At 27.2% G+C, this 22461-nt stretch overlaps 1 protein-coding gene across 3 annotated transcripts in view; it reads left to right on the forward strand.

Annotated features, from left to right (window-relative positions):
* LOC117175914 (growth factor receptor-bound protein 14-like) overlaps positions 1-22461 on the forward strand; it is a 1501030-nt gene that overhangs the window by 299170 nt on the left and 1179399 nt on the right. The window contains exon 4 of one of the 3 annotated variants that reach the window (XM_033365756.1): positions 8091-8305. In XM_033365756.1, the coding sequence (XP_033221647.1) occupies positions 8206-8305 (100 nt within the window). In that variant the 5' untranslated portion in view covers positions 8091-8205. Of the gene's footprint in view, positions 1-8090; positions 8447-22461 lie in introns of those variants that run through there. The other 2 variants (XM_033365759.1, XM_033365761.1) reach the window with 2 other exon arrangements.

A 22461-nucleotide genomic window follows, 5' to 3' on the forward strand; every position in this document is an offset into this window, starting at 1 on the left:
TATAGTTGGGAACTATGGAGAAAGGGTCTGTGGAAGTAACGTTACGAAATTAAATTACGTTCAGTACGTTTGCCAATCAAAATTATTAGCAAAATTTTCGAATTCATTGAAAATTATATGTTTGTTACAAAAATTAAACTTTTTGGTAAACACACACTTTTGATGAAAAATTCAAATTATTTCAATAGAAGATTAAACCAGTCAACTATTTTGCCGAAAAATCGTGTTTTATAGTGACACAGTAATCTTTTTAGTAAAAAATCATCGTTTTGTTTGATAATTTAACTATTTAGTTCACTTGAATCTTTTTTATTTGAAAATTAGACCACTTGATTAAAAATTAAATTGCTTTGTTTAAAGTTATTTTTTCACTCTTGGTTAGAAATTCAACTACTTTGCCAAAATTTAAATTATTTTTTTTTCAAAATTTAACTGTTTAGTGCAAAATTTATCATTTTTGGTCGAAAATTCAACGGTTCTGTTGAAAATTAATTTTTGACGAAAATGATCAACTTTCAACAAAAAACTTTATTTTCAATGAAATAGTTTAATTTTCTATGAAATTTCAGAATTCGGAAGCCAAAAACGCCAATAATTCTTAATAAAAGACGCAATAGGTCATATTTTAACAAGAAAAAGTTTAATTTGAAATGAAAAATAGTGAAATTCAAAACAAAAATATTAATTTGGAACAAAGTAGTTGCATTTTTAACCAAAAATTATACATTTTTTACCAATAAGATTAATTTTGTACTAAAAGGGAAGAATTTTCAACAAAAGTTGCGAAAATCATCCAAATAGTAGAATTTTTAACCAAACAAAACGAATTCCTAAACAATAATATAAGTCTTTAAAAAAAAACTTTTAAGTAAAAATAATTGGATGTTCTTATTGGTTTCTATTAATTGAGTTTACATTTACCCCAAAAAATAAGATAAAGGCAGGAGGGGCGGGATTCTTGAAAAAGGGGGAAAAGAGAGGCATCCCCTCTCAAAACGGTAATGTATCTTGTGTATAGCTCATTTTAGCTCATCTCGTCTCGAATTTTGTCTGGAATCTTTTCTCGCGTATCGCCTCGGATCATGTCTTGAATTTCGACTTGATTCTCGAATCTCTTCATAAATATAATCTCAAATCTCGCCTCGGATCTTGTCTTGAACCTCGTATCGAACGCCGGATTCAATCTCGTATGGGAAGTGAAGGGAAATGAAGTAAGTGGAAATAGAAGAAGTAAGGGGTGTAGAAGTGAGGTAACATAAGGAATAGAAAGGAGTATATGTGATTGGTTATTAGGGTAATTAATTTTAGTGTGATGAGGGCAGTGGAAGCAAGAGTCGGGGTGTAGGTGAACTGAAGAGAAATAATAGGAGCGGAAGTAGATGTAACTATTAGAGACTAGGGTGAGTAGAGGGAAGGAAGTGATAGTTCGGGTAGACAAATTAGGAAGAGTTAGGGTAGAGAAATAAGTGGTGTGGCAGTGAGGAGTGGGTGTGTAGGAGAAAATGGGAGAAATAAAAGGGGAAGTAGGTAAACTATTACAGATTAGGGCGAGTAGGAAAGGAAAATGATGGTCGGTGAAGGGAACTAGGTGAAAGGAAGTGTTAACTGGGAACTGAGGAGAGGGGGAAGTATTAGAGGAAGAAGTTGTGAAATGGAATGGAAGGGAAGGATTAAGTGAGTGGGCGCAAATTAGGAAGTACGTCTAATAATATTGTAATATCGATAGATTGAACTATTCATACTGTATTAAGCTTGGTACGCTTTGATCCTGTGTGTTTCCAAAGTTCAGATCAGTTATAAGTGTACCTCAGAAGGAAATTAATTGTAATTTCACAAGTGCCCAAAGATATCGATTATGCTCATTCTGATGCCGGCGCAACTCCTTCGGAAACATCAAACCGTGAGTTTCCCGAAGACCTTGATCGACTTTACGGTTTAACCGGATAAAGAATTTCATTTGAGAAATGATTTCAGCAAGTAATGAAGTTATTTTCAAACCCTTACAAATCATTTTGTCACCAAATTGAATTTTGCTGGCGAGATTATTTTTTTTCATATTGAATTTCCTTTACAAAAAATACAGAACTTCTACGGAACCGGGACAGTTTTCAGGATAACAGAAAAGAGCTTTGTAACTCGAGTTCATTGTTACCTTGCGTTTTATTCAAATCAATCGAGTACCCTGACACACAAAACTTTTCCATTTACTCAATATTTATGAAAAGCGATTTTCACTTAGCGTTCCAGAAAAAAATATTCGAATTCTTTATTTTTCATCTTAAATTAAATAAAAAAATTTGTGCGGCATTTTATGATTATTTTACTCAAAACTGTCTCTCTTGGAAAAAATGAAAATAAGCTATATATAAACATTTTTTCTGGGCTATGTACAGAATGCCCCTCAGTAAAAAATATTCGTAAACAAAAGGTTTTGTTTAATAGAATAGGAGGAAAATAGATTCGAAATAAAAGTCAGGGGGATAAGTTCTGGATAGTAGGATAGATGATCTTATTGTTCATCCATGACCTAGCCCTATTCTTTTCACGACTTCTATGGAATAAAGCCCTTGTTCATAGAAAAATCTTCTCCCTTACGGAAGGTTCTTTGCCCGGTATTATTTTCTCGGGTGAGCTTGCATCTTAATGTATTTCGTTCTTTAGGGGGACAAAATAACCGTTGAAAGCACCATTTTTTCTGTGAATTGATTTTAAAAAACAGCGTCTGTTCACTATCGTGGTTATCATGGAAAATTTAAGAAAAATTCTCAAAATGATTGTGGATTTTTAACTTTGTTGAAGTTTGCAACGTTCACAACAACAAAAAAAGAATTAAGAAAAAATTTCGCGTTGGTCATAAAATCGTATGACTGAAACTAGCACTTCCGGAATAAACCAAAAAGATGCCAAAAAGGTCCCTTCGATCTTGAATAACGCACTTGATGTCAACCCCTATAAATAGGAGATTGAAATATAAGAAAAAATTAAAAATATCCTAACTTCGAGACCTAAAATTTAATGATTTCGAATTTTGAAAATGCCCTAACTTCATTACCTAAAATTTTAAGGCCTAAAATAGTTTCATTTAATGTGCGAAGATACCCAAACAAGTTTTATCCTCCTAGCGCTTCCGGACACCCACCTTTTTCTACAATTAATATATGAGAAAATCAAAAAAAGTCGACAAATTTAAAACCATAAAATTTTATGAGTTTAAGTAGCTACAATTGATTTCCAAAGATACCGAAAAAAATTCAATTTAACGAGCTTATCTGGAGCAGGCCCGTTTTCTACAAATAAAATATTTAAACAGTAAAAATACGAAAAAAAGTTTTATCCGTCCAGCTCTTCTGGAACCGAACAGTTTTTTAACATTAAAATTTTTTGTAATCAAAAAATGTTTTTAAATAATATTTTATGACTTTAAAGAGTTCTATTTGTATCCTAATATTCCGATAAAAGTTTCTTCCGCCAATATAGGAAATATAGGAAAAATTTTAAAATACTCTAACTTCTAAAACTAAAATGTTATTCCTTCAAAAATAGATCCATTTAATGTCAAAAGACACCCAAAAAGTTTCACTCACCTAGCGCTTCAGGAACACCACTGTTTCCTAACATTAACATATTAAAAAGTCGAAAAACAATTTTCAATTCAAAAACCTAAAATTTTATAAATTCAAATAGTTCCATTTGATGTCGAAAGATTCTGAAACAAATTTCACCCGCTTGGCTATTCTGAAATAGACCCTTTTTCAAAATCTAAAATTATATGAATTTAAATTATTTTATTTTATGTCCAAAGATACTAAAAAAAGTTTAATCTGCCTAGCTTTTCTGGAGCAACCCCCTTTTCTACTATTCGAATGTTTTTTAAATCGAGGAAAAAACCTGAAGATGCCTTAACCTCAGAACCTATTATTTGCTGAATTTAAATACAGTGAAACGCTTCTATAGCGCCAATTTTTGGGCTGACAGTGGGTGGGAACTAACTCATTATAACCCGCTCCGCTTTTGTTTCTTCATGCTTGAGTGCTCGCCTGAGTGACAGCCACATATCTCGCGCACACCGCGCAACTCCTGTTACACCTACTTGCGGCACGGCCTCAATTCTCGGAAGGGCTATAGAAGGGAGAGCTATTAAAGAGTTTCACTGTAGTTCCATATAATGTCCGGAAATACCAAAAAAAGTTTCATTCACCTAGCTCTTTTGGAGCACCCTCGTGTTCTACTCCTAAGAGATTAAAAAATTGAACAATGCTAAAAATGCCCTAATCTCGAAACCTAAAAAGAATTAAAATAGTACCACTTGGTGTCCAAAAACACACAACAACATATTTAGCTTTTCCGAAAAATTCCCCTTTTCTACCTATAATTTTTTTTACTTTATATTATTATCATTTCTAACTATTTGTGAGCTCTGATTATTTTTGAAAAAAATGTAACTTAGGAAACTATAGTAATCGTACTTATATTATAATTATATGTTAAATTGAATTTTGATTGCTTTAAATTTGAAGTTGTTCTTTTTTTGAGGCACTGAATTAAAAATGAAAATTTGGTAAATTTTTCCATTTGGTGTCAAAATTACTCCTCAGTTTTTGCAAAATTAAAAAATATAGTTTTATAAATATATTTTTTATTTATATTTTTATAAAAACGGTATCCTTGTCAACTTAAACAAAGTTGTAAACAACGATTCTTTAAATAAATTAAAAAAGAAAAATTAATTGCACGCGAAATTTTTTTATTATACGAAAGCTTATGAGAATATGCACGACAATATGTTTGACCTTTGTGCGCTTTGAGAATTTAATTAAAATTAATGAACATTTTGAATTAAGATTTTAAAAATCGTACTTTCTATCTTTATTATTGATCATTACATTATTTAAATTTCGCGTGAAAGTGTATCGCTTCAAATTGGAAAATGCGCTAAATTTAAATAATAAAATATAAATAATAAAATGGAAAATATGTTATAAATTTTTAACTAAAATGATGAATCTTTAACCGAAAAAATATATTTTTAACCAAATAGTTAGTTGAATTTTCAACCCACAATATTAATTTTTCACCAAAAAGGTTCATCTTTAACAAAATACATGATTTTTTATTTAAACAATATTAATTTTTAACCAAAATTAGAATAGTGAAAATATTAGAAAAATCAATGTTAAAACCCAAAAAAAAACAATTTTCAACAAAATAATTTTTTTCATCCAAAAAAATTAGTTTTTAACCAAAAACATAAGAATTGAATCTTTAGTTAAGACAATCAATTTTCAAGAAAAAAAATTCGCAACAAAATTATTTAATCTTAAAACCTAACGTTGAATTTGCTACCAAAAAAGATACATTTTCAATAAAATGTATAAACTCTAAAGTAAAAAAATAAATTAAAAAAAAAATGGGTTTGTATGAAAAAGATTACATTTGTATCGAAAAAGGTAAATTTTCAACAAAGAATCTAATAGCTAAAGTGAATTTTTAAGTAAGATGATGAATCTTCATCTAAAAAAATTTAATTTTCAACTAAAAACATAAATTTTGTACAAAAAATAAAATAGATGAAGTTTCAGTCAGTAAAATAGATTTTCAAACTAAAAAGGAATGCATTTTTAACAAGCTATTTAAATTTTTAACCAAATTAATTGATTTTTGAAATACGGATTTTAAAAAGATGGTTGAATTTTCAGCTAAAACAGATAAATTTCCAGCTACAAAAAAATAATAGTTGAATTTTCAGTAAAAAAATAATTTTCAATAAAATTGAAGTACATTTTTAATGAAATAGTATATTATTTAATGAAGAAAATTAAATGTCTGCCAATAAAGAGAAATTTTCGACAAAAAATCTACCAGTTACATTTTCATTTAAAAAAATTAATTCTAAATAAGAAACAAATTTATTTTCAACAAAAAAAAAACATATTTAACCAATAAGATGAATTTGCTACCAAAGTAGATGAATTCTTAAGAAAATACATTAATTTTCAAGCAAATATTTCAACTTTCTAAGGAATTTCAAACCAAAAAGATAAATTAGTCACCAAGAAAAATAAATGTTCTCCCATTAAATTAAAATTTGCAATAGAATACAGGAATTTTAAACTAAATATTCGAATTTTTAACTTAAAAAGATAAATTTTGAATGAAAAAAGTTTTTATCTAAAATGATCAATTATAAAAAAAAATTTAACATAGTAGTTCCACTTCCAACTGAGTAGTTGAATTTTCAACTAAAAAATATGGATTCTCACGAAATTCGTGTTATTTGACATTTTTAACCAAAAAGGACTTTAATATTGCACCAATGTAACTGTTCCATTTTTCTCGGAAATTTATATTTTTAATAAAAAATTATTCTTTTCGCTTGAAAGCTAATTTCTGTGGTTGAAAATTTATTTCACTGTCTAAAAATTTAAGTATTTTATTTTTGGTAGAAAATTTATCTTTTTAATTAAAAATTCATGTATTTGGTTAAAAATTGAATATTTTTTAGTTGGAAATTGATCATTTTAGTTGAAAATTCACTTTAACTATTCTTTTTTTGTGAGAAAAATTTATCTTTTTTGATGGGAATGTTTTCTTTTTCTTTAAAAAGTGTTCTGTTTGCTATCATATTTGACTTCTATTTTTTGTTAGGAATTCATTTCTTTGGTTACAAAAAAAATTAGTTTAAAATTACTTTTTTGAACTATAAAATAAAAAATTTTTAATTTTAAAATAAAAAAAAATAAAATTTTGAAATATAAAATTGAACTATTCTAGTTTTGGATTGAAAATTTACTATTTTAGTTGAATATTTATATATTTAATTGAAACTGTATTGTTTTTCGTAGAAAAAATTGAATTATTTTGTTGAGAATACATTTTTTTGTTAAAAATTAACTTTAGTGGTTGAAAATTTATATCACTATCTGAAAATGTAAGTATTTTGTTTTGGGTAGAAAATTTAACTTTTAAGTTAAAACTTCTGTATTTAAACAAAACTGAATTTTTTTATAGCTAACGGTTTATCATTTTAGATGAAAATTCACTTTGACTATTCCACTTTTTGTGAAAAATTCACCTAATTTATGGGAATGTTTTCTTTTTAGTTAAAAAAATATCTGTTTTGTACAAAATGTAACTCCTATTTCAAATTTGCTGAAAACTCGTTTTTTGTTGTTTGAAATTTTGTTTTCTAACTTTAAACTGAACTATTCTCATTTTGGTTGAAAATGGATCTTTTTAAAATGAAAATTCATATAATTTGTTGAAAATGGGCCATTTTTGTAGAAAATTAATCTTTTGGGTTGAAAATTCAACTAACTATTTTGTTAAAAATTCATATTATTAGTGGAAGATTTATCATTTTAGTTAAAAATTATTTTCTTTTTTAACAAATTTATATTTTATATTTTATATTTGAAAACTCATCTAACAAGTGTTTGAAATGTATGGAAAAACAATTTTTTTTGCATTAATATTATTTATTTTCTAGCTTTGTGTGGTTGACCTTAGTTAGAAGAATTTAGAAATTGGGACATTGTAGAAACCCTGAATAAGGCCCTGTGTAATGCGAATGTGTTTTCTACTACTTTGAATTCTTTTACAATTTAAATTCAGCGCACTTTTTAATTTAAAGATATACATTTTTCTGCGAAATTTAAATAATTTTATTATTATTAATTCAAATTAAATTCTTTAGAACACTATTTACAAAAGATATAAAATTTGAATCGCAGGTTTTGAACTTGTTTACAAAGGATAATACCGATTCTCAAAATATCGATAAGGAAGGGCTCTTTCAGTTAGCAATCTCGTATTGGTCTCCGTCGATAAATCATTTTACCTTATTTTGCCCTAATTAGTATTTTATTGGACCTTGCTTACTCATTCATTTAATTATTTTTATTTACTAATTGCTGACTTATTTTGCCTAATTGTACCTTAATTTTCTTACGAAGGATAATAAAGATTTCCAAAATGTCGATAAGGAAGGGCTCTCCGAGTTAGCAATCTCGCCTTGCTCTCCGTCGATAAATCCTTTTACCCTCTAAAGGTTATCGTGTTCCAGTGGTAAATGAAAACTTTTTCTGTTTCAGATACTACAGGACGATAAATTCAGGAACCCTCTTCAATATATGATCAAGATATTGAATGATAAGGTCCAAAATCAATTTTAAAGAAGAGAAAATTTTTTTTTTATAAGACTGGAAGATGGCAGCTGAACTATCAGAAAACTCACTGAATGGATGTTCGAGAGATGATGGCAGTTACAGTTGCAGACTTTCTGGATTTTATGGTCGTCTAATTTGCAGTAAGTTTCCAACTTTCTCATCATCACAAGATAATGAATCAAAGGTGCTCTAGATCCAGAGAAAATTGAAGGCAACCTTCATGTTCCTGGCTGGGTCGATATACCATTATCGATTCTCATATTCTGTTCATCATTCGGCAGGTATCTACCTCCACTTAATTGTTCAATTTACTCGAATATCTTTTAAGACATTTTTATCCTCCTCTTTTTTTAACGGGACGAGGATATGGATAATAGACTATCGGATAACGCCAACTATGGAAGAATTAATTTCAGTGATGGGAAGTGACTGCTTTCTGGGTAAAAATAACTCAAGCGTGCCACTTTTAAATCGATAGTTCTATTTTCAATCAATTTATGCAGTTTTCAATTGGTTTTTATATCAAAATAACTTTCCTAAAATCTTTTTGCGAAAAATTTATTTTGTCAAAAGTTATTAACAATAAAGTTCCTGATTTTTTATTTCAAACAATTAAAACTTAATTAAACTTCACCGCCTGTGAAAGAATTCGTCCACGTTCAAATAGATTCTACAATCTCTTCCAAAAATTTTGGTGAAAAATATTTGTATTTTGCAGTAGTTTAAAAGTTATTGATTTTTTTTTTTGTGACCTCGCTGACACGAATTTTCAACTAAAATGATAAATGTTTCTTAAGAAAATAAATTTTTAATCAAGTGGTTCGACTTTCTACCGGGCATAGTTAATTTTTTAATCAAAAAGATGAATTTTTAACTAAGAAGATTAATTTTCTACCAAACAAAATGAATTTTCAACAAAATAGATCCATTATCAACTAAAAAAATCTATTTTCAACCAAAAGTTGAATGTTTAAGTTTTTAGTTAAAAATATCAATTTAGGAAAATAATAATATTATCAAAATAGTTCAATTTTCCACAAAATAGGTGAATTTTTAACAAAAAATATAAAGCTAAATTTAAAAAAATGATTTTTTTAAATAACTTGGATCAATATTCAGCCAAGGATTAGGGGCATAATTAGAGAATAAATTATTTTGAATAAAATTATTGCGTGTATTATATTCAGTACAATATGAAACGAATTTTCAACTAAAATGATAAACGTTCATGAAAAAATGAATTCTTAATCAAGTGGTTCAATTTTCTACAAAGTATCGTGAGCATAGATATCGTTAAGCATAGATGAATTTTCAACCAAAGAAATGAATCTTCAACCAAAAATATTGTTTTCTAAGAGAGTAGTTAAGTATTCAATCAAATAGATGAAGTTTCAATCAAAACATGTGAATTTTAAAAAAATGCGATTAGTCAAATAACCATTGAAAAGATTAGTTATTAATTTAAAGAAATATAATTTTCTTCCATAAAACAAGTTTTCCCAACAAAAAGATGAATTTTTAACTGAACTAATGAAACTTCAACACAAAAACTGAATTTTTAATAAAATACTTTAATCTTCAACAAAGTATAGTGAAATTTTGAACCAACTAGATTAATTTTCTACAAAAGAAAAGTGTTTTTTTTTTACAAATTGGTTTAAACATGCAATCTAGTAGTTGAATTTTAAACCAAAAAGATGAATTTTCATTTTTTTTAATTTAGTCATTGGTATTTAAAATAATGGAGATCTTTAATTTAAATACCAACTACTACATTTTTTTATTGAAATTTTATGTTTTTTGGTTTAAAATTCAACTACTAGGTTGAATGTTTAAACGGATTTGTTAAAAAATACTTTTTTCTGGAAAATTAATCTTCTTGGTTGAAAATTTCAGTTTACTTTGTTGAAGATTAAACTATGACGATTATTTAAACGATAAAAAAATGTTTTTTAATACCGAACAATTTTTCAGCGTGAAGTATACTTCGTAACAATAAATTTCATAACTCAGTTATTGAATTTCGATGAACCGTTCTCGAGTAATCCATTTTTGAAAAAAATTGATCAGGCACTTTGATTGCTAATAACTTAAAAAAAAAATTTCTTGCAAAAATATTTTAGGGGAGTTATTTTGATATAGAAACGAATCTAAAACTGTACAAATTGATTGCAAATAGAACTATCGATTTAAATGTGGCACACTTGAGATATTTTGACCCTTCTCTTAAATTTTTTTTTATAAAGAATTTATTTTTTTAAATAAGTCACTAGTCAGCTCTTTTTCAGTAACAGTAACTGAAGGATGTCAGTACTAATACTAATAACTAATGACCAACAAAATGGAAATTTTCAAAAAGAGTTAAAGAACATTTTGTAAAATTGAAATCATTTTTTAAAGATAAAGCAAATATCCACGCCCGAAAGTATTGTCGAATTGAGGACAAACGTCTTTGATAAAAATAAAAATTATCGAGGAAACGGATGTGATACTTGACAATCTCAAAATAATAGTAACCTTAATTGGACCAAACTTGATTGCGATAAAAAACTTGAATGTTCGGTTTAGAAGTAAAATAAAATCGTGCTTTTGAGATATTAAGTTTCTGAATACGGGTAAAAAAATTTTGATGTAAAAAATAAAGCCAATTTCGAGAAAATCGACGGAGAATTTTGAAATTTCAGTTTGATGGGTTTTCAAAATTGTTTTTGGATAGTGATTAAAAAACAAATCTTCAATTTTGTTGTAATGATACAAATTTTCTACTGAGACATGGGAATGGTCAGTGTCAGTAGAAAATTTTTGATCGCAAAAAGGATTCTATTACGAGAAAATCAGAATTGAAAATCGCAATATCACAGAGTGATTCATTGTTTTGCTCAAAATCTGGAGAAAACAATAAAAATAAAATTAATTTTGCTTATTGTTGCTAATTTTTTCTATGTAAATAATCCTATTTTAAATCAAAATGTTAGTTATCTAGTTCGGTACTTAAAGTTTAAAATATTTGAATTTTGACTTTTTTTTCTTAATAACAGTAATTTATTACTTGAATTTCTACAATTTTTTATTTATTTTAGATATAAAAATTTTATTTTCAAATTCTGGTAACGTTTACCGTTCTTTTAGAATCCATTAGCAAATTTGAAAAAGTTTGAAAATAAACAGAGTGGCGACGATTTGTTTAAAAATATATAAGAGGTCGATTTTTAAAAAATCCACATTTTTTAGCCATTTTTTTATTTTGTCTTCTATTAGAATGTTTTGAAGAAATAACGGAAGATAAAAAAAAATTTTAACTAAAAAGTTCGAACTTCTAAAAATTTTTATAAAAAATACCTCTTGTTTTTTTGTGATATCTTGTATCGTTTACGAAGAAAATTCGAAAATTATTCTTTCAAGCAAAAAATTCTGTCGGCTTCGAAATTTCTTTAGATCGCATGAAATCAATAGGATAACTTTACTGTACTAGCAGAAAATAAAAAATAAAGTTTTAAATTCCATTGAATATTGCAGAAATAAAATCCTATACGAAAAAAATGTTTTAAGAAAGAATGTCTTGTTTGAAGACAAAAACAATAAAAATAATTTAATAATTCGAAAAGATACCGTTTTATGCATTCCTTAAAATAAAAATGATGCAAGTGAAAAAAGAAATTTTCAGATAAAACTTTCATTAGCTTTGAAATCTGAAAAAGTTAAAAAGAAATCAAAGAAATAATTTAAAAATTAAAAATAAAATGAAAAATATTTTTAATAATAAGAAAATTAAAAATATAATTTTTGACCACAAAAATTCAATATCAACAAAAAACCGAAAAATTGAAGATGAAAACTGGAAAAATCCCGGTTTTCGTGCTTATCGCAATTATTATATCGATATAAATGTTTTTTAAATAATTACAAAATTTAAGAACTGAAAAACAACTTTATTAAATACTAAAAGAATGAAAAAATAAATAACTAAAAAGTCTCTTAAATAAAACAAATGAAATCATAATAAAATAGCAAAACAATTTATTTTTTATTAAGAAACCTTATAAATAATTATGCCAAAAACTTCAAACTTTGAACCACACCTTCCGAGAAGTAAAGTTATCAAGAAGGAAAAGCTTTAAAAGTATTTAACATGGCATTGCCGAAATTTAGAAGTTTTCTACATTATAATTTATAAAGTTCTTTAATTGAACAAAAATTATTTAAATATTTGTTGATATTTTGAGTTTCTTATTTAATAGATTTGAAAATAATATCTTTTTATTTAAATGATTGTGAATAATACGAAATTAAAAAAAAAATTTTAATATTTTTTCTAGTAAATAATGCAAAATATAACAAAAGGCCAACAGATTTTTTTTTAATTTCTTACATGTGCAAACTTGTATTTTTTTATCTTTCATCGTATACAACAATTTGAAAATTTAGTTTTATGGTAAAAATTCTCCTAGAAGCAAAAATCGTTTAGCCCCATTATAAGTTACCATTTTATAGAAAGCCAAATTCAATAAAAAATTGATGAAAAATAGAAGGGTTCGTTCTTTTTTTAAATCAACTTTAAATATGTTACAAAATTTTAATTTCAACATTTTAAAAATTTTTTTACGGATTTTAGATGAGGATGATACAAATTACCATAATTAAAAAGAATATCTATATTACATAAAAAATGTAGAAATTTAATTGAAACATTTTTTTGAAGACACTTCGAAATTCAAATATTTGTAAATTTGTGAAAAGTTTGTTCTTAAATCGGAAAAATGTGGTGTAACGGTGACACAATTAGTTGCTTTTGAAAACAAAACTAACCCATCACTGATTAATTTTCGGTTTAAGTATAATTAGAGAAGAGTGAAATTTGAGATTTGTGTGTTTGTGAAAGACCTTTCTGAAATCTGATATTATTTAGCTAGGGGATATGGTAGATTTAGACGTGTGGGTGTTTTAAATACTACACCCTGAATAAAATCTTCTGATTTGAAGCTTTTCGATCTTTTTTTTTATTTTTCAGTTATTCTTTTTTGTTAGATAGATTAATATTTATTATTATTGATCAACCCTTGTTTTTTTCGTATATTTCAAAATTGTTTTCTTAAAACTTGAAGTTGTGGAAATAGCTTTTGGTTTTGTATTAAAAAGTTCTTCATTATTTACCAATCAAGTTTTTTCTTTGACAGCATTTTGCTGAAATGATTTTTTTTAACCTGTTTTTTGATTTATCATTCTTTTTAGGGGTTTCCAAATTTTTGATTCATCAGACTAAAATCATTGCTGAAAAATATCAGTAATCATATGCTCGTCTCATTTCTTTTTTAGTAGGGTGGTTCAATATTTGTTGTTTTTCGAATATTTATGCATAACACCCGAAAATTTATTTAAATCAAAAAATTCTAAATTAGCTTTAGAATACGAATGAAAAATTGATTTTAAATATCACCCCCCCCCCCCTCCCCCATAGGTATGTTTTAAACGGTCCCAAAAAACCATGTAAGTGAAAAAAGGGTTTTGCGAGTTTTTGGGGATTATTATGATTGTTTTGCGGGGTTTTTTAATGGGAAATATTTATTAAACAGAAAATATCACTTTATACTGATAATGAGATGTTTACATAAATTGTTTAAACAATTTATTATTTTTCTTAGAAAATGTATCATAGAATAGAGTTAGAAAGTCGTGTTTTTTCAAAAAAATTGAAATTGTGTCTAATTTTCAATTATACTCAGGTAAGATTTAATCACAGTCAACAAATACAATTTTTTAAACAATTTATTATAATTGCTTATAACATTCTCTGAGAATAACTCTAAATAGTTGATGTTTTTTTTCTAAATTTTTCACTTTTTTCCAATTTCCACTTAGATTAAGGTAAATAATTGAATCAAGCTAGCAAAATTAATCGTTCAAACAATTTATTAATATGTAATTTAAATAATGGCAGAAAGTTGTGATTTTTAAATAAAATTTTTAAATATTCATCTGCTTTTAACATGGAGTGAGTTAATAATTAATTAAATTTATCAACAATAATTATGCAAACAATTTATTAATGTTTATAACTATCTTCTCTTAGATAAGTCATAACAAGCTGCGGCTTTTTCTTAATTCTAAAACTTTTTGATCAATTTTCACTCAGTGAGGTAATAATTAATGCAAGTTAACAGAAATTCTTATTTAAACAATTTCTTATTCTTTATAACCATCTTTTCTTATACAAATTCTATAAATCTACTTTTTTCTGCAATTTTTTTGTTATACTTTGACTGTTTAGTTGTGAAAGAAGAATAAATAATCCTCAAAAATAATCTTTTTTGAAATAGTATTGTATTGTTTTTAGTTAATTATTTTTGCTCTTTTCCCAAAAAATTTGATATAAAGAAAAAAACTTTCTCGCGCAAGAGACAAAAAAATGGAAAAATTAGTAGTAGGTGAAAGGAATAGGTCTGCAAATAACTTGTACATTTTTTAATTACAACAAGAAATTTATTCCAAAGTGTAAAATAAAAGTTTGGTATTGCATACATCAATGTCGAAAATTTGAAGCATATTTGAAATATCAATTTTATTTCAGAAAAAATATATTCACCAAAAAGAAAGACATTGTTTCGAATACGATTCTCTTGAATGTTTACTTATTATTTATTCAAAACTAAAAAAGCAAAGCAAAGTTAAACATATCCGAAAAAAATGCATCTTCCTAGCTCTTGTATAAAAGAAGATAGCTATAAACAATAATAAATTCATTAGACAACTATTTTGTTTAACTTGCATCACTTATTGCGCTTATTACTTACTCACTGAGTGAAAAGTGAACAAAAAGTTTAAGATTTTATTAAAAACTGCAACTTCTTATCACTTATCTAAGAGAAGATAGTGCTTAGCAAAAATGATTTGTTTAAACAATTATCTTTGCTTAATGTATTTAAATACTAACTCACTCTAAGTACAAGGTGGACCGAAAGTGGGAAAATGTAAGAAAAAAACCGCAACTATCTAGCATTAATATAGCAGAAGATATTAATAAACAATAATAAATTATTTGAACAATCATGTTTGTCAACGTGCATTGATTATTACCTCACTAAGTGAAAAGTGGATGGCAAGTAAAATTTTCAGAAAAAAACCGTAACTACTTGGCATTACTCCGAGAAAATATAGTTATAAACAATAAGCAATTGTTTATATAAGCATGTTTGTTAAATTCCATTCATTGTTACCTCAATAAGTAAAAAGTGGACGAAAAGTTTAAGATTTCAGAAAAAAACTGCAATTTTATATCAATAGTCTAAGAGAAGATATTTCTAAAGAATAATAACTTGTTTAAACAATTTTTTCTGCTAAATTTTTTTTAATATTAACGCAATTTAAGTAAAGAGTGGTTGAAATGTAAACAATTTCAGAAAAAAAATACAAAATCACGACTTTCTATCTCTGTTCTAAGAGAAAATTGCTAAAAACAATAATAAATTGGCTAAAAAATTTAGAAAACATCTAATTAGAAATATAATTAGTAGTCTTTTATGTACTATCAGCAATTTTTAATTTTGAAAAACGCAAAAAAATCAAAATTAGTGCCAAAATCTTTCAAAACCCTCTTTTTCACTTCTGGGGGTTTGTTGGGACCATATAAAATAAACTTATGGGGGTGATATTTAAAAAGTAATATTTTATTCGGGCTCTATGGCTAATTTTAGACATAAATATTTAGTTTTAACGCGATCCACCTATTATTGACGATTCTGAATACAATTCACAAAAATGTCTTTTTTTTCTTGTAGGAAATGCACGTTGAACTTCATGGGGTATTAGCCACCTCTAAATATAATTTTTTTTTAATGGAAAATGGATTTATACTCTGTATCGATTCAAAGAAATTTCCGCAAGAGATGTATACAAATTCGAAAAAAAATTCCAATGATTTTTTGGACCACCCTATTTATTGTGCAGTCTCACTTGGTGAGAAATATACCCAATATTCAAATTTCTTTGCCAATTTACATAATTATAATGAATATTGATTTACACAGTCATAAGTAATGATATAATGCAAGAAAGAATATTTATAGTACACAAAGCTATTTTTAATCAAAACTATCTAAACAGGTTCTTAACTTTGTTCAGTGATTTTGTTATGGTATAGATCTTAGATAGATAAAGGAAGTAATTTCAAATGCGTGGAAGCGTTTCGAAAATACTTTGTATTACTCACAATATTTTTTGAAGATAACATTTATAATCTACAATTGCTTTAGTTTTGCTCACATGTGCAAAAATATGCAAAACACTTTGTAATTTGCCGAATACTGATATCCTTCTTTAGTCTTTCTTTTCTATCAATTCCCAATTGTTTAATTATCCCACTCGAATTTCGAGTTTCTTTGCCCGATTAATGATACAGTATTTCTTTCTCGTGTGAAGAATTATTTAAAAATTTATATTTAGCATTTACAAAAATTTCTAGAACTTGTACCAATCTATGTAAATAATGTTTTTTTTTTTAGGAAAAACCCCAACAGCTAACTGGTGAAAAGCCAGAATTTACGATTCGTAATCCTCTGCATGCTCTATTTCTTGAAGCAGGAATACGTTTTTTTTTAATTGGTTAGCTTGGATTTTGAAATTAATTTTTGCGTGCCAAGTACTTAAACAAATAAAGTGAAAAAATTAGCATTTTCAAAAATTTGATTTTATATCTTTAAAAACATTTTCGAAAAGAAATCAACGTTAATATAATTGTAACGGTACTCATAGAACATAAATAATAAATTTGTTACATTGAATGCTAGATCGATATATAAGAAGGGCTTATCACCGCACGTCAATAATTGCTATTGTTATAAAGAATTTGATCAACAATTATTAAATTTTAATTTGTTTCTCTAGGTTAAACTTTTCCTTTGCATTGAACCAAATTTAAACTTTATCAGAAATTACCTTATATGCCGAAATATTGTTAGAAGTAAATTCATTCCATTTTTTATAACAAATATATGGAACAGATATCCCAGTTGAACTTTTTTTTTAGAAAAATAATAATTTTCCTATTGAATTTTCTTGGAAATAAGCTAGCATTGATATTCCATCTGAATATTTTGCTGCTAATTAAATTAACGATGTTATGAACAAATTATTAGACAGATTTTTACCTATAACAGCTCAACAACAATAAATAATTGTGATTTATAATAAAAAAACATTATAAAAAAAATTCCGTTTAAGTTACTTCCACCCAAATGTGTGTACACCAAGAATGTCTTTTGTTAATTTTTTATCTGGGATGCGCATTTAACTAACACATTTTTTTTAAATTACTGACTGAAATGAAAAGTTTTTTTGAGAAGAGAATTCTATCCTTAGATTATTAAAAATAAATTTAATTTGTTCTAATTCTTGTATTAGTAAAATTATAAAACGCATTTTTACTAATTGCAATTAAAAATCTTATTAAAAAAAAAAAGAAAAAAACAAAGTGTCTAGAGTATAGTAAAGATGTTTTCTGTATAGAAATGTTTCCAAGGAACAATTTTTTTGTTAATTTTTTTATATTAAAAAGTTTTCTATGCAACAAAACTTATTCATCTATACATTAAACATTATTATTTACACATTCATCTGATAAATTGTTTATGACAATCGCTAATTTAATTAAAGTACCATTTCCGATTTTGTGTTGAAATGTTTTCCCTCATACATTATATAAATTCTTTGTTCGTAAAATTTAGATTTATTTTATTACCAAATTGTCCCCCGTTTATTATTTTGACTATCCCTATTTTTGTTTGTTAATTCTGAGAATCAATTCCGGAATACCGGAAAAGAGCTTAACCCTACTATCTGTTTAAAAATTTAGTTACCTCGATTTTTATACAAATTACAGTGAAAATCTCAGCAGACAATTAAAAAATAGGACAAAGTAAATGCTGCTGATGTTGCCAGAAAATAATCTCTAATCGATTGAAAATATTAAAACTCTAAATCAATATAAGTGAAAGCTTTATCTGCAACATGTACATTGTCCTAAATTTTTAGATTTTTTTCTGAGATGTTCACCATAATCTGTACAAAAATTGAGGTATCTACATTTTTGGACGAATAATAGGTTTTTGTCAACATTAAATTTATTAATTACTGTGCAGAATTCCTGAAGATAAAACCAAGAATCCAGCTACAAAATTTAAATAATCACCATAAAATTTTCCTTTTGCGATTTAAAAAAAAATATATAAATTTTTCTAAAAAAGAAAAAAAAAAAAGGTTTTTTTGTACAAAAATAAAAAAGCGGAAACAAAAATCAGAACGCAATCAACCAAATCCCCTTCCTTCTCTTTTTTATTTCTTTTGTCTTTTGTATTCTCATTATTATCCAATCACAATGAAAAAATATTTGTAAAAAATTATCATTAACGTTTCGGCAATCGTACAAGCACCCTTATTAAGCCAAAAAACATTTGATTAGGCAGGAACAACAACGAAACCACGATGCTCTCCGCCTGATACGTGAGTATCAAGTGAGGTTCAAACTGCAAACCCATTATAAATATACCTGAAATATCCGGTTAGGGTCAAATTTTCAGATTTTAGGTATGTTTATAATGGGTTTTCATTTTGACCCTCACTTGATTCTCAGGTATCACACAGAGAGCATCTTGGTTTCATTGCTGTTCCTGCCTGCTCAAATTTTTCTTGCTTTGATAAGTCTACTGTATGAGAGCCTAAACGTTGGTGATTATTTTTCACAAATATTTTTTTCTTGTGATTTTATGATAATAAAAATGAGAAGGAAGAGGATTTGATTGGTTGTCCAAATTTGGTCCCTAGATTTTTGATTTTATTTTTAGGAATTCTGTACAATAATTAATCAATTCAATATTGACAAACAAACAAAATTAATAAAATCCTACATAATTAACGACTTACCTACAATCTGCGTTTTTTTTTCTTTTTAGAAAAATGTGGATCTTTTTGAAATTGCAATAGGAACATTTTATAGTGGTTCTCCAAATTTGGTCTTTGGATTCTTTGTTTTATTTTCAGGAATTCTGCATATTAACTTGATTATTGGACGTTAAATAAGATTTTAAATTTCATTTGATTTTAATTTCTGGAACTTGTTATAATTATTTGTAAATTCTGTTATAACTTTTGATGATTATATTTCAATATTTTTAATTTTTAATTTAAGATAATTATTGGTCCCGAATAAACCCCTCTTAGTCTACCCAATATTCCGCCGCTGTTAATTAACTTTTTTTAATTTTAATTTTTTTATCATTCGCTACAAAAATTAATCATCGAAATTTTATTGATCCTAACAGATTTGACGCCCATTTAATAATGTTATTTTGAGAGTTATTCAACGACGCCGAAGGTGAATGTACATTTTAAATAAATATAATAAAAATATTACGGTTACAATAGATTGCTCGTCTGATACTGTAAATTTGGTTTATTATAATTTATGACAAACATAAATCCACTGTTATATATCCCCTGGATTTACTGGCAACGTTTAACTCGAGATTTAACTCCTCCTTATACGTATCCGTGAGCAGTATCAGTTTAGAAACGAACTCCGGGTTGTAAATGTCAGTCAATGCCTAGGTCATCGTTAATTTAAAGCGCTCAAATCCCATAATAGCGGGTCCGTTTTTAACTCTTTATGCACCAAACATGTAGGATGTATTTTTCAAGACTTCGCTCATAAATTCTTCTCTCTTTTATTATTTTCTTTTACTATTCAAAAAATAATGCATATGGAAAATGCTCATTATGGTCCAGTAGCCAGTAAGACTTATGTATGTACTACTATTGCCGCTAAGTACCTTTGCTTTAAAAGTTCCGCAAAAGTCCCATTATGGGTATCAAAGGTACTTTTTAGAAATCTGATGCAAAAATTGTTTGTACAAAATTGTTCTTTTTTTGCATGCAGCCAACCGGTTTGCAGTTAAAGCGTTACAAGTTCTTATCGAACTGAAAAATGTCGAAAAGAAAAAAATTACTTTTCAAGACACGTATAGTCCATACAGAAAAAAATAAATTTTGCGATCGAAATGCAATCTGCATTTTTTTTTAAATCTTTGGGTCTGTTCTGTGATAACTTCATGCAAACATGCCAGCTTCAGTCGCTGAATCCAAATCCGGGGTTGGTTTGACCAAATCAGATCGCATTTCGTACCTAACCTTAAAAAAGTGAGAAAAAGTTTAACTTTCAACACTTTGTTGAAGTTAGGAGCAAAATGCGATCTAGCTGAGTCAAATCAACCCCGGATTCAGATTCAGCGACTACTTGTAATGCGCAATAATACACGCGTAAGGCAGATAATTCCCAGAAATTCAGTTAATCCACTTTTAATCCATATATAATTGAGAGTAATTCATTTGAAATCAAGATAGTGATAAATAATTAAAGGAATCCAAATATTTAATTTTTGGTTAACAACTGATCTGTAAAATATCCGTAAAAACCCCCGGTAATCCGCTGGACCGGAGCTTAGCCGAAATAGGAATCCGATTGAATCCAGTAAATTCAGTGTAATCCGGTGGAATACATCTGTAATCCGAAGTAATCTACTTGTAATGCGAAGTAATCCATTTGCAATCCAAGGTAATAAATTTCGAATCCGAAGTAATCTATTTATTATCGGAAGTATTTTAAGTAATACTAGTATTCCGAAGTATTTCACTTCGATTCTAAAGTAATCCACGACTAAACTAGAGTATTCCAGTTTTAAAAATAAGTAATCCACTTGTAACACACCCTAATACAGTGTAATTCAGCAAATTTGGAGTAATTTAGCTAATCCACTTGTAATCTACATATAATCCGGATTAATACATTTATAATCCAGAGTAATTCAGTTCTAAACTGAAGTTTTTCAGTTCTTATCTTCAGTAATCCACTGGCAATCCACTTTATTATACTTGCAATCCGCCATAATAAAATAGTCATCCAGATACTTCGAAGTAACTCAGGTAATACAGTTTTAATTTACATATGCTCCAGAGTAATTAATTTTAATCCAGGTAATTTGAAGTTATTATGTAATACAAGTAATTAACTTAAAATTCAGAGTAATCCAGGTCAATTGGAGTAATTTCCAATGGTAATCGAAATAGTTTTTAACTATTTTTTAGAAGATCTGTTGTTTTTTTGGTTAAAAAATGAATTATTGTGTAATTAGAGTAATTCAGTTTATTGCGGAGTAATACAATTTTAATCCACAGTAATCCCGTTCTAATCGACCGTAATATACTTGTAATCTGTGATAATACACTTGTAATCCAGGTAATTTAAAGTAATTCAGGTTATATACTTCTAATACAATATATAATTCACATTAATCCACTTGCTATTCACGTAATTTGAAGTAATTTGGTAATACATTTATTTAAATTGTAATTCAGACTAACCGAGGTAATTCTGAGTAATTTCCATCGGCATTCCAAATTATTTTCGACTATTTTGTAGAAAATTTGTTATTTTTTTTTGTCGAAAATTAATTTTCTTGACTGAAAATTCAATTATTCATTTTTTGTTTAATAACTTATCTATAAGAAATCTGAACTGGTAATCCAGTGTAATCCAGTTATCCAATTTGATCTGATTTAATCCACTTGTAATCGGAAGTAATGCAAGTTATTTCAAAGTAATCCACATGTAATCCAGAGTAATCCAGTTGTAATCTGGAGTCATTCAGTTCAAATCCGCCGTTATCCTCTTTCAATCCACATTGATATGTTTTTAATCCAGATAATTCGTAGTAATTCAGGTAATCCACTTTTAATTTAGTTCAATCGACTTTTAATCCAGACAATTTGAAGCATTTTAGGTAGTCCAAGTAATTATATTTTCATCCAATCAATTCAGATTGAATTCGATCAGTAACCCAAATCGTTTCTAGCTATTTTGTTTAAAATTTGTTGTTTTTTTTTTCTGAAACGAGAAAAAATCTGCTTTGGGCCGGATTTGAACCGGGAAAGCCACTATTCACGAGAGTAGCGTTAAAAAATTACGCGTTCAGGCCACAGCGCTCTACGTTCAAATCCCGGCCGATGCAGATTTTTTTATCTTTTCTCTGGAAAATTATTTGCCCAGTAATCGGCAAAATATAACATCTGAAATTAATTTATTTATGCACTTGTTCAATAAAATAATATCGATAATCTACTTTTCCCCACTTGGGTCCATTAATAGCCAAGATCTTTGTTTCAGGCGTCGTTCACTCTACTGGCACTCTTTTTATTAACTATTTGCCGCCATACTTTCCTGTCCTGGCATACTACTCTAGCTTCTTTCATGTCC

The sequence above is a fragment of the Belonocnema kinseyi genome, chromosome 7, assembly GCF_010883055.1.
Source record: "Belonocnema kinseyi isolate 2016_QV_RU_SX_M_011 chromosome 7, B_treatae_v1, whole genome shotgun sequence".
NCBI classification, from domain to species: Eukaryota; Metazoa; Arthropoda; class Insecta; order Hymenoptera; family Cynipidae; genus Belonocnema; species Belonocnema kinseyi.